Source organism: Sturnus vulgaris, chromosome 2 (genome assembly GCF_052056855.1).
Source record: "Sturnus vulgaris isolate bStuVul1 chromosome 2, bStuVul1.hap1, whole genome shotgun sequence".
NCBI lineage: Eukaryota > Metazoa > Chordata > Aves > Passeriformes > Sturnidae > Sturnus > Sturnus vulgaris.
In genome coordinates this window covers 34,591,781-34,604,544 of record NC_142244.1, presented here as the reverse complement: position 1 = coordinate 34,604,544, position 12,764 = coordinate 34,591,781, and the positions used below count along the sequence as shown (strand labels likewise).

The 12,764-nt window shown below is 44.6% G+C and overlaps 2 protein-coding genes across 5 annotated transcripts in view; one reads left to right on the top strand and one right to left on the bottom strand.

Annotated features, from left to right (window-relative positions):
* Positions 1-1,635: 1,635 nt before the first annotated feature.
* On the bottom strand, positions 1,636-11,612 carry AAMDC (adipogenesis associated Mth938 domain containing). 4 transcript variants are annotated; one of them, XM_088159237.1, is made up of 5 exons: positions 11,550-11,612; positions 10,651-10,721; positions 7,342-7,492; positions 3,003-3,098; positions 1,636-2,268 (listed from the first exon to the last, which is right to left on the bottom strand). In XM_088159237.1, exons 3-5 carry the CDS (start codon positions 7,471-7,473, stop codon positions 2,128-2,130), a joined length of 369 nt encoding a protein of 122 aa, XP_088015363.1. In that variant the 5' UTR covers positions 7,474-7,492; positions 10,651-10,721; positions 11,550-11,612; the 3' UTR covers positions 1,636-2,127. The 4 variants fall into 4 exon arrangements, with proteins under 4 accessions (XP_088015363.1, XP_014742847.1, XP_088015360.1 ...); XM_014887361.2 differs by lacking the exon at positions 11,550-11,612 and adding an exon at positions 10,974-11,054; XM_088159234.1 differs by lacking the exons at positions 10,651-10,721; positions 11,550-11,612 and adding an exon at positions 10,974-11,057.
* The window catches only part of RSF1 (remodeling and spacing factor 1), a 60,864-nt gene continuing 59,383 nt past the window's right edge, over positions 11,284-12,764 (top strand). Inside the window, exon 1 of the mRNA XM_014887356.2 lies at positions 11,284-11,532. Coding sequence (XP_014742842.2) covers positions 11,334-11,532 — 199 coding nt within the window. The 5' untranslated portion in view covers positions 11,284-11,333. The remainder of the gene's footprint in view (positions 11,533-12,764) is intronic.

The following is a 12,764-nucleotide window of genomic DNA, read 5'->3' as shown; positions in this document are numbered from 1 at the left end:
AGTTTACCTTTAAAAAAAGAAATCCATTTCTTTGCACACTGCAGCTCCCTATTTTGGAAGTGGAATCTTCTGCATCCTACCAGCTGCCAAATGAAGAGAAGAATTAAGAGGCTGCAGCACAAAGCTGGGTAGGGTCCACCTCAGTCACCTGGCAGAGCAAAACGGGCTCTGCTCCCCGACAGACCATGTGGCAGCAGCAGTGTGAGGTGCCCACAGTATTTGTCTCAATGCAGGACCTGAACCAGGAAGTTTTGGTGAATATGACGTCACCATTAATGTGCCCCATTAACATGAACATATGTTACAAAAAAAAAAAAAAAAAAAAAAAAAAAAAAAAAAAAAAAAAAAAAAAAAAAAAAAAGTAAAAACCAGACCTGGAGTAGAAAGATAAGGTGTTTGCTCAACTTCTCCTAACAGTGTAATGTGCATGGTTCCATTTTTTTAAGTACTGCAGTGTCCTCTCAGCCAAAGCATTACAAAGCATTACATTTTCTCATTTGAGGCTGCCTTTAGGCCCAGAAGCTCATAAAATAATACAAATACATGACCACGATCAAGAGAGTCAAACCACCTTCGCTATCAGATAACATTTAGTGCAAAAGTCTCCTCACTCTGCAGACTGGTAGGAACTCGTTCTGCTGGCATTCCCTTGGGATGACCACAGTCTTCTGGGACAGTAATCCACCTTCTCCTTCACAAGTTATGCAGAAAAATGTCACAGCAGCTACAATGAGCATTATACCAGCTGCTGCATCAGACAACACAGATGCAGCTGGAAAGGCAGTTCCTGCTGGGTTATGTAAGATTTTGCTTCAGATGTAGCTACACTAACAGAAAACATTGCTGTAATTAGGAGAGTGCAAGATAAAACTTTCAAGTACTCACTTTCCCTTTGTTTTTACACCATTTAGTATTTTATCAGATAAAAAGTTCTAAATGATTACTAGAGCAAATAGCAGAAAGAGTATTATGTGTGTCTTGGAAAAGTTATTGTGCTCTCCTATCAATCTAAGCCTCTCTACTACTGCTTGAATAGCTCCAAGTGCCTTAGGGCTTTTACAGCTTCATCTTGGTACTGTCATTAATACACCCAGAATTAATATGCACAGAACAAGAAATGGTGAGCCTGGTGGGAAAAAAATCTATAGTAGATGACTTTTAACTAGCAATATTGATAGAAGCCCACCAAGAATAGTAACCAAGAGAACTGTTTAAATCCTCAGTGTAATGTTTGTTGGCACAACAATTAAATCATCAGATAATGATGACCAGTAACAATTCTCACATGCATCCCCAGCTTGCAGCAGTGCCTTGCTAGCAGCAATTCAGACTGATTTCATAAAGATTCATGTTTTATGCCGCAAACTCTAGGTGTGTTTGTAACACACCTTTCTCATGATTTCAAGCATGTAGAAACTTCTGAATAGGTATGTATTAGACAACTCAATCCTCACAACTGGCAATTCATAAGAAAATCATTTAAGGCACAGATTTTATGCTTATACCCTGTTGACATTTTTTCCCCCTTTTTCAGGCTCAATGAAAAATTTTAAAGTGCTCTATTATGTGATGTTCATAAATTGGTAAATACCCTAACTGAGGTCACCTGCAGAAGGTAAAGTTGTATGTTCTGGGTTTGCTTTTTAATTTATTTTATTTTTATCTTATTTATTCAGTGGTGGTAAAGTGCTTCTTTATCACCTCTTCATATCTCCTATATGATTGTGCTCATCAGCTGGTTTATGGCTGCATTCCAGTAGCCAGTAATGTAATTTTGGGCGTTTTTCTAATAAAAGTATTCTAAATATAATCTCCCGATTTAATCAACAGGCTGTGAAGAAAAGTTAAGTGACAAGACTATGGACAGCCTTCAGAAGAAAATTAGGTCAATCTCAACAATACATGGAAATTATTCTGTAATTAAACGATTTAATTACATTAACAGCCCCGCTTTTTGTGAGCCCTCGTTTTGTTTAAATCCTGAACTAATAGACTGTCTTTGCATTTTAGATTGTCGGTGCACGGATGCCTTGGCGCCTAAATTCACACTCAGCAGAGTGCGATTAGATTCAGCAGAGGTGTGTCCGTGATTTGGCTGCGGGCCGGGAGGGCGGAATGAGCTGCGCCTCAGCAGGTGGAATGGAAGACGCCGCCCACTTTGGCACCCTGAGCAGCCAGGGCATTGTACTCCGCCACAGCCTTCTCCGTTTGCAGCACCAGCACGTCGATCCCGTTCTTCTTCAGATAGTCCACAGTGGATGCTGGCACCTCGGAAGAGAAAGGGAAATCGCAAAAGCAAGATTCTTTTTCCGTTAAACTGTAAGACTTGTGGAAAACCAGGTACCGATGCCATTCGTTAAACATGACTTAAGTAACTGCCAGTAGTCAAAACTGCTCAGATAATTCTAAGATTGGTTTAATTTTTTTCTCTTCAATAAAGCTACTTTTATACGCACACCTCCCCTATCTCCTTAGCACACTTCAAAATGCAGTCCTCTTACAAAAATAAATAGAATTGTAACTAAAGGAATTTAATCTAAAGAAGATGTTATTCACCCCACCAGAAAGCTGAAGACTTGCTTCTCACCAAGTAAAGCCCAGCACTTCTGATCTGTAGCTAGTTTATCTGCTGAAATGACACACCCTGGCAACAATTGTGACAAGAATGCTTAATTACCAAAGTATTTACAGCAGGCTAGAGAGCCAGTTATAAGCTATTGCAAGAGGAGGGGACTAATGACATTCTGAAAAATTCTCCTCTTTTCAGTTGCTCCTGTAGCAGAACATAAACCTGTTTACTGCTTGACATTGACACTAATACAGAGGAGCTCAAATGATGCTTCTTTCAGGACCTGAGGGACCCCTGACAGGAGCTCATTTACACTGATCCTCAATTTTTTCCCTCTCGGTGAAGCATCATCGATTTAATTTTTTTCCTCCTAATCAGAGAGAGAGGAAAAACAAACGGTTCTCTTAATGCTTGGCACAGAACAAAAACCTACCTGCAAAGCCTCGCTCATGCCACGACCAATCACCACAGTTTTAACACCCTTCTTGACGATTTCTTCAAGGTCAGCTGGCTGCACTCCTGGAGAATGCTAAGTGTCAGGGAAGGAAAATAATAGTCGGTGTATGGACAGCATCAGCCAGGAAAGCTGTGTCTGTGTCCTGAACACAGAGCAGCAGGGTAAATTAGTGGAACCAAAATGTAACACAACCCTCTTCTGTACATACACACAGTAGATAACATTAGAAACTGAAAAAGGTGTTTAATATGCAGATGAAGGATAGTAATTAATTGATTGATGTCAATATTATAATTCCTTATTAAACAGTCAAAACCAAAAAGATGCATTACACATTTCTAAAACATTTATGTCTAACTTCTTGACATTTTCTAAATATTAACAGTTAAAGTAAAATCAATAAATTGCAACAATACTGCTGTTTGATTTCAAAATAACAGTCTACTTGTAAGAAAGATTGTTGCAAGCCAAAGTTTACTCACTTTAAATATAAAGAACTCCTCAGATAATTAAAATTATCAAATAATTTTCTTATTTACTTTGCAAATCTCACCAAAGAGCACTGAAATTTATTGGACAGCTTCATTTCAATTAACAGGTTCCGTTTCTGCACTATTCTTTATTTTGAGAAAAGAATATTTGAAACCAAACTCCTCAAAGAAAGAACTTTCACAGCACATAAACAGAGATTTTAAAAAGTACACCCATTTACTGCTATTATGCTTTAAACATATGAATGAATAAACATACCTATAATGTTAATATAAAACATTATTATGTTTCAGTAATTCTCCTTCTGGATTCAGTTTCTGTGTATCTCCATGTGGTCAAGAGTAAGATACTGGACATCCTGTGGCTATAATTTGGCCCCTCTTTGGTGTGTGTTTTTATTTTTAAAACATAAATATTATTTGTCCCCCCCCCTTTTTTTTTTAAGTAGAATTCTCAAATTGTATAGTTTTCTAGAGGTCTGAGTTTCTCACTTGAAGTAGGTAATGCCATGGTGGACTCATGAAGAATGGAGCAAGTAAGACTTTTCAAGCTGAAACAAACACATGAGCTCCTAAAGTTGCAGGTGAAAAAAGCCTTCCATGGTAGAGTGCCACTTCCAATGAGTGCATTAAACCTTTTCCACAAGAAAATCTTTAGCATGGCTGATGTCCGAAATTTCAGTAACAGATGATTCACCTTTATGATTCTCTGAGTTCACAGAATCATGGAACACCTTAGGTTGGAAGAGATCCATGAGAATCATTCACAGGACTAGCTTAAGCTAAACCATGACTTAAGAGCATCATCCAGATGCTCCTGGAACTCCAACAAGCTTGCACTATGACCACTTCCCTGGAGAGCCTGTTCCAGAGCCCAAGCACCCTCTGGGTGAAAAGCCTTTTCCTAACACCCCATGTGAACATTCCCTTGCAGCTTGACTGCATTTCCATGGGTCCTACTGCTGGTCACCAGAGAGGAGATCAGCACTTTCCCTGCACTGTCCTGTCTCTGCAAAGAGGTCACCCCTCAGTCTCCTCCAGGATGAACAAGCTAAATGACCTCAGCTGCTCCTCATAAGCCTTGCCCTCAAAGCCTTTCAGCATCTTCATCACCCTCCTTGGAACACATCTAACAGTCTGATGTCCTCCTTACATTGAGGTGCCCAAAACTGCACAAAGAACTCAAGGTGGGGCTGCTCCAGTGCAGAGCAGAGTGGGACAAGCACCTCCCTCGGCTGTGCTGTGCTTGACACACTTCAGGACATGTCTGGCCCTTTGGGCTGCCAGGACCAAAGGCTGTGCTCCCCTTTGTCCATTTACATTCCATATCCACACCTGGAATGCAGAAGACACATGAATAGGCAGAGCTTTCTCAGACCAAATCATTCCAAGTACTTGTTTATTACAGAATAGGCAATGCTTTTCCTTTGGGGTTTTTTAAGTAGACTCAAAATGTAGACAACAAGAATTTGTATGTTTTACTGCAGTTACAATAATTAGAATTCTGGGGAAGGTTTGTTGTCACGTGAGAAGCACTCCTGAGACATTAAAGCCATGGAACAAAAGGATTTTCTGTGGTTACACAAGACGCTTTGATGCTAGGAAGAAACTAGTGTTACTAAAGGAAACATGTAACATGATGAAATAACTGTATCATTGTTGATTTGACAGCAGATTTCCTTGCCTGTTCTGTTCTAGGGCCTTCATTTCAGCAATGCCTACTTCTTTTCTTCTGCCATTAGCAGATGCCACTGAAATGCAGCCAGCCAGGGAGAGAGGGTGCCATTCATCCCCAAGGGTTAAGGCCACAATAACTGTTAGTGCTCAGTTACAGAACCTTGCAGGGCCTGTTATACAATTTTCCTGATGAAAGAATGCTCCACTAGACAGCAGTGTGACAACAGAGAAGGAAAGGAAACAATTTATTTCCAACTAGAGTGTAGGACATGACCAGCACTGCTTGTTTTCCACACTTCAGTTCCAGCTACCTCCAGGAAAAACATGCTCAAGGAAAGTAGAAAACTGTAGCCACCATTTTAAAAATGGGCAGAAAATGCAGCTGTTGAATCCCACTGTTTCCAGTGCTGACAAAATTAAATTTTTGGCAGTTCTTCTCAACATTGGGAATGCAGTCTAGAAAAAGCCTAGTTCTATTATTAATATTTGTTGTTTGCTATTTATTTTAAAAGAAAATCACCTTACTCCTCAGCTGCAAGGATAAAACTGACCTAAAGCAGGAGCTTTACAAGAAACTTACATAAGGCCTTTCTATAGATACATATTTTTTACTTCCTGATTAAATAAAAAGGATGCCAGAAAACCTACCTCTCCAGAGAACCCAACTATTCATTTTATCCTCCAATTTTAATTTAACATTGACTTGTTTTTCAAGTCCTCTAAAGACTCATGGATTTAAATGTTTTACTTGTGACAAGAAGATATTCCTTGTTAGAAATTTTCAAAAGAAAACACAGCCTCCTAACTGTTAGTATGTGTCTATAATTTGAAACCAAAGTTTTCCAGTGCTTGGAATAAATATAAAAATGTGATTGATCTGGGAACTAGTTGGAAACTTTTCAGCTATCATTACCTGTTCTGCTTCTTCAGCCACGTGCATATAAGGCACAAAAATGATATTGTCAAACAAGCAGACAGCAACTCTCACCACAAAACCCAGCCCTTTTAACAGCCAGTGAAAACTTATTTTTTTATAACCAGGCCATAAATGAAATGCATTTTAAAAGGTTACATACACGGCTACCTTATTCTCGGCAAGGTGCATATACCTTTGCATGACAGCAGCACCCTTCTCTTGGTGTTATATATTCTGCATAAACCAAACTCTGACGCTTAAAACAGTTCTGTTCTCGCAAAGATCACAGATGAAGTTGCGAACACAAATGCTCTGCATTTCTGTTGTGTCAAAATGAATCCATGAGAGCTGCATCCTCTGCATGGATACAGCTGCAGGTGCTTGGCCTGGACAGTACATTGTTATTTTGTGCTTTAACTTTTGCTTTGAAAATGTGGAACTTTTTTTTTCCTAGCCAATTATCTACCCCAGTGCAAGTCCTAATATGGGAGGAATTATCAACATCAAGTTCCTAACACAATATATGCTATACTGCTCCTAAATCTGAACTATCAATACTGCTCCATGTACTTTCATCCAATTCTGATTGCATTTACAGATAAACTTTAAAATTACAAGGGCAAGCACTTAGTATATGGCTACCAAGAGAAGTCACTGTGTGATTAGCTGGATCGTGAGCTTTTCACAGAGAAAATAGTGTATGAGACATTTTATCTGCATATTTCTTCTCTGAAATATGTATGAGGGACCCCAAGGAAAAGGATATAAACTAAACCACATGCAATGATGTCTTCCAAACATGCAAGGTCAGTTACTGTCTATTTTTTTTACTTTTCATAATTTCTTTTCTATCTCACTCAAAACAACTTTTGTTTAGACAGTCTGAAGAGAGATTTTTACTGGCATTTTATGGCAATTGCACTCTTAAGCAGATGAGGAATATTGTTTGAGAGCTCTAAGTTGTGTGAGAGCTGTCTGGTCAGGGTGGCTGTCAGAACTCATGGCAACAATTGCTATATCCTGTTGCATGTAGGACGTTGTGGGACTGCAGCCCTCTGACCCCTCCACAAAGTCACCTCCAAAACACACACTCAGTTCTTCCCAGGAAAATCTAATGGCTAGATCAAAGAAAAAGGCAGCTCACTGAATTTCTGGCTGGACCTTTAACACTGTTCTCTGGAGCATTCTCAGAGTCCTGTTTTAAATGCAGGGTAGTAAACAGCAAACTTACATTAGTCCCAGTTTCTCTCCAATCCCATGTCCGGCTTCCTCCCGGCCATACTTTGCAGTCCTTGTATGTTGTAGAGCAGCCTTTCACCTTCATCTGACCCCAAGAAAGGGAAGCAATTTCAGGGGAAGACATCACAAAGTTGAACCAAAGTCTGGAAAAAGGATATTTAATACTTAACATCAGGTCAACATATGCAGCACGTTAATAAAAATGGAAAATTCTGTCCTTGCCCCAAGGAGCTAGGAAGGAAATGCTATTACAGACTTTATCCACGTGGTTTTGTGACAACAGACTTGAACTGAGAATCAGCAGATCTGCTGAATTACCAGTCGTCTTGGGGATTTTGTGCAGGATTTTGGGCAAATCATTTTACATGCTAAATCCATTCAAGTATTGGATATTCAACTTTCAAAACTATCAACAGGGATCAGGTCCCAGAATATCTTCTCACATCTGCGTTTTAAGCTTCTCCCTAAAATGAATAATGAGGATGATAATAATTTCCTAAAATATCAGATATCCGCACTATTTCTTTGGCCACTTTCTTCTTTTACCATTAAGGTATTAAGTGAGGTTAAAAGGAAACACGAAACAAACCCAACAGTACAGCCATGAACCAAACAGTATTGCTGTCACACTGCTATAGAAAACAAGACTTTCAGGGATGTAAAGTGGTTGAGACTTTTCCCAGACACTGCTGACAGAGACCAACCTCCCAGGATAATTATATGTCTAAATAAGAACTTGTTTAATTGTTTGACCTCCATCTTCATCGTTTCAACTTAAACCCATTATTTCTAACCTTTCTGTTCGAGACAAAGTAGAACAGCTTAATCTTTCTCGTTTTCACTTTTTTTGTTTGTTTGTTTTCTTGAGGATTTCACTCAGTATTTTTCTTTTATTTCATTTAGATTAAATCAACATCCCTTCAGTCATGTTTTCTAAGTCTCTGCTTATTTTCTCCCTTTTTTCCTTTGGCAGCAAACCACTGTTACATATCTTCCTTTGATGTCTGTTGCCTGGAACTTGACAGAGCCTTATCAGTGCCACTGTAGCTCAACTGCTTTCTGGTGTGTGCCGCAGTGATGTTGGGATCTGCTTCCACAATCACTGCTGGGCACCAGCAGGGCAGGGACTCTGCCTCACAAGGCACTGTGGCAGCTCCCTGCGGAATCTTTTGCCTCCTCACGGTCCCTCAGGCATTGCAGTCTGATTGCCGTGGTGATCCTGGCAGTGAAGGGAAAGAGAGGAATCACAGGGTGATGATACCCTGGAAATGCTTTGGACTAGCATGGCAGTCCACTGACACGTCTCCAGGGCAGAGTCACCTTTCTGGCCTTCCAATTCACATGGTCTGAAATCCACATTTTGAAGAAAACTGGATGTTTCTCCAGTAACAAGAGGTCCACCTCTGCCTAATCCAGAAAATCTCTGTGGCAGATCCTTCCAGATACACAGACTCTCATCCTTTATTTTTCAATTGTTTACATTCATCAGGAATGGAATAGTTTAAATTCATTATATGAACCCTGGCAGCACAGATTAAAGGCACTGCCTTTGCAAAAGATAAATCTTTGGATGACCATGCTTCCAGTCCTCCTGGAAGCCTCCCTTCCTGTCTTGCACGTGCTACACAAGATGCAGCACTTCCAGACAGAACATGCTCTCCTTGGATTGCCAGAAGCAGATCTCAGTATCACACCTAAAACATTGCATGGAGGAAAAAACACATGACTTTGGATTCAGCACAGGACCGAGTTCACCAGATGTGCTTCTCACACAGGATAGTGGGGCAATTCTTTTTCTTCTCACTCCTGTGCGAAGTTAGTGGTACATGTGTCCTGTGGAAGCGAGACAAGCAGCTAGAGGAGACTAAAACCTGCTTGGATTCATATATTCTAGATTCTCTCATTGCACATCCACGATGCAATGGATTCAAACAAAAATTTTTAAGATTATTTTTCTAAAGATCTGCCTGAAGGGAGAGTCTAGCTGAAGAAATAACCAGCAATAGTCCCAATAGAATGAAATCAAAGACTAAAGGCTGAATAAAGCACCCAGAACCTGGCTCTGAAGAATGAAAATAATTTTTGCCTGTGCTACTTTTCAGATGAAATAGTAGAATTAGACCTGGAGGTTAGACAGAGGTGAATAAACAACAAAATTATCAGGAATATCACCGTCCCCAATCCAAGCAGTATCACAAAGCTGGAACTGTGCAATGAAACAGGCACAAACTGCAAATGGAAGAGCAAAGATTCCATGCTATCTTTTCCAAACAGTGTAAAAATAAGTAAACAGCAGAAATGAAGCAACAAAACTTACAAGGCACAAATAAAAATTTACCATCTAAAACTATTTCCTATAATTCCGCCAGAGATTATCAGTAAGGTCAGGCCACTTGAATAAATAAGAATATCTTAGAGTAAGAATGAACTCATTAATAGAAACTTTGGGCATCCCTTGATGTAGAGCATGGTCCAATCACTGAAGAGCAGGAAAACAGCTCTCGAACAAATTCTTTTTTTAAATTATTCACTGTGAGAAATGTAAAGTATCAAAATATACAGTTACACTTAAGATCAAAAGAGACCTTGAATTAAATTACTTGCAAGTACAACCTAAAACAGCAAATTCTGCAAACTGCAGTAGTCCAAACACAAAGAGACAAGGAGCAGAAATGGCTCAGGACTCTACAAGCAAAGTCATGAGAGTGTAAAATCAGAAATAAAGGAAGCAGAACTTAAAAGGAGGCAAAATGCATGTTTATATCCGGAGACTATACTGAAAGAAAGAAATGAAGCAGTGGATAAGGCTGGCAGAAGACAAAAGTGGCTGAGAAGGAAGCGGAAGAAAGCTGAGATTGAATTGCAGTTGGGCAAGCAGGTGGACTTTAAGATTGCCAGCACCTTTCTTCTGTGGAGGTAGCAACAAATGGAATAAAAGAGGTGAACGAGAGCAGTGTACCAGATAATATTTTATTCAGACACTGCAGAAGGAAAGGACGTATTGTAAAATCCAAGGGGCAATCTGAGACTGAAGAGGATACAAGTGAAAGAATTACACGGTGTACGTGAAGTCTTGGGCAGAACAAATTCCTGCAAGGTGTCAGAAGACAACGTGGTTCTCCAGCACTGCCTAGGAGCAGGGTCAGGAGGCAGGCGACGTCCCATACCAGGGGATATAGCAGCAGAGGAAGGTCAGGATTAAAAACTGACAGCAGCAAGGCAAATAGAAAGGACGGGAGGCGTTTAGATCAACTGTGTAGGGAGGGGGAAGGTGTCAAGTTCACGAAGGAGGAAAACATACTTTGGGAATTCGGCAATTCCATTTCGCTGGGGAGCCTTGTGACGGCAGTTAACCGGCGAGGTCACGGGGATCTGGTGGGTAAGAGAAGAGGGGGAACAGCACTTTATCACTAGAGCGGAGAGAAGCAAGGAGACAAGGGCAAAGAACCCTGAGAAGCACCGCGAGGGGGTGGAGGGAGGGAGTTGGGAAGGGAAGGTGCAGTTCAGAACTCCCCAAACACGGCCTGGCGTGACGGGGCGCAAGGACCGGGACTGCCGCCGGCGCCGGCCCCGCCCTCCCGCCCGCTCCCCTCACGCCGCGGGTCCGTCACGCGCCCCACTCACCGCCCCGCGCGCGCGACCCCACTGCCCCGCCAGGCTCCGCCTCCGCCCGGCCCCGCGGGGAGGGGGCGGGGCCTCTGCGCTGCCACCCTCTCATTGGGCAGCGCTCCCTGCTGGCCCCGCCCTCCCCCCGTTCCGATTGGTCGGTCGGTAGGTCGATCCCCGCCCCTGCCCCGCCTTGTTTTCATTCCCCCTCGCCGCGCGCGGCGGAGGGGAGCCGGCTCGCGCCGCTCTGGCCGCCGCCCCCTGCCCTCCCCTGCCTTCATCGTACCCCCGGTGCATTGTGGGATAGTGGCGGCCCGGCCCGGCAGCGCCCCCTCCTCCCTCCCCCTCCCCAGCTCCTTCTCCATCCCCAGGTCCAAGATGGCGGCGGCGGCGGCTCCTCCGGCCCCATCCCCGCCGCCCCCTGCCCCGGCGGGCCCGCGCTGCCCGGGCTCCTGGCCCAACTTCGCCGTTGTCTGCTCCTTCCTCGAGCGCTACGGGGCCCTCCTGGACCTGCCCGAGCTGCCCTTCCCCGAGCTGGAGCGCGTCCTACAACCGCCGCAGGAGCCCGGAGACCAGGGTAAGCGACTCCGATACCTCTCCCGCCAGCCCGCTCCGGGGCGGCCGGCTGAGGGGGGCCCGGGGGGCGGAGGGGGGGCCGGGGCTGTCCCCCCCCGCCTCCTCCCGGCCCCGGGGGTGGAGCGCGCCGAGGGAGAGGAGGGGCCTGGGATTCCCGGGGGGAGGGGAGCCCTCTCTCCCTGCTTTTTTTGGGGGGAGCAGCTATTTGTGTGTGTATGTTGAGGGGAGAGCTGCCTGCCCCCGCGGCGGGCACGGGAAGGAGGTGGGGGCCTTCCTCCTCCCCTCTCCTCCTTCTCGGTGCCGCCTGTGACCCCCCTCCGTCCCTCCCTTCCCCCCCGTTTCCCTGGGTTCGTTCCCGAGCTCTGTGCGGGTGGGACTCCTGCAGAAAACAGGCATAAGACGAAATAACTATTTTCGTTCAGCTTGGCGCTGGTAGCCGATCTCTCTTCCACCTCCTCCCTTCCCCAAGGTTTGGGGGGCGCTTCACAGCCTCTTCCCCCCCTCCCCCCCATCTCTGTCCTTTTTTACCTCTCCCCCGAAATAAGAAGGGGACACACGCACACACGTACACAAACACACGGCAATGTCCCGATCCCCAGTGACCCCTCCCCCCCCCCCCCCTCCAGCTCGGTGTATCTGGGATGAGGAATGGGGGTCACGGAGAAACCCTGAGCTCCCCCCCTCCCCACACGGCTGCTGTTGCGGGCCGTCTCCTCCCCACAAACACAGACAGCCATTGTGTGCCACCTCCATCCCTCTTTTCTCCCCCCTCCTCCTCCCCCATCCCCTCTTCCAGTTGCGAGGGGGACAAGCTGTGGCTGCTCGCTGCTGCTCCCCCGCCGCCACCTGAGACGTGCGAGGTGGAGGGATAGGTTATGCACTCCGCTGTTTGCTTTCGAGCTGCTCTCCTCTCCTCCCTCTCCAGTAGCAGGTTTGGTTGCCAGACTCTCTAATCCCAGCTGCCCGCAGTGGATGCGGGAGGGCTCGGGCCAAGAGAGCAGCCGTGGGGAAGGAGGGCTGTGTGGAGGCGGCCGCAGGAATACAGAGGGGAGGGAGCTTGTTGCTCTTGATCTCTTGTCTCTGTTATTCGTTTGGTTGTTGCCTCTGCACTCTTGCCACATAGGGAGCCCGTGCGGCTCATGGCGCATGCTCGGCAAGGCCCCTTGGAAACTTCCTGCTGCTGGAGGAGCCCGGCTCAGGGCTGCCTTTGGTCCGACAGCCCCTGATTTTTCC

Bases quoted from the DNA above. Each gene is read 5' to 3' on its own strand.
- AAMDC (XM_088159235.1), bottom strand. From the start codon at position 7,521: ATGTTAAGTATTAAATATCCTTTTTCCAGACTTTGGTTCAACTTTGTG. The intron at 3,099-7,341 runs GTAAGTTTGCTG...CCTGACACTTAG, and splicing joins GGAGAGAAACTGGGACTAAT to CATTCTCCAGGAGTGCAGCC. The intron at 2,269-3,002 runs GTAGGTTTTTGT...TTCTCTTCCGAG, and splicing joins GCATGAGCGAGGCTTTGCAG to GTGCCAGCATCCACTGTGGA.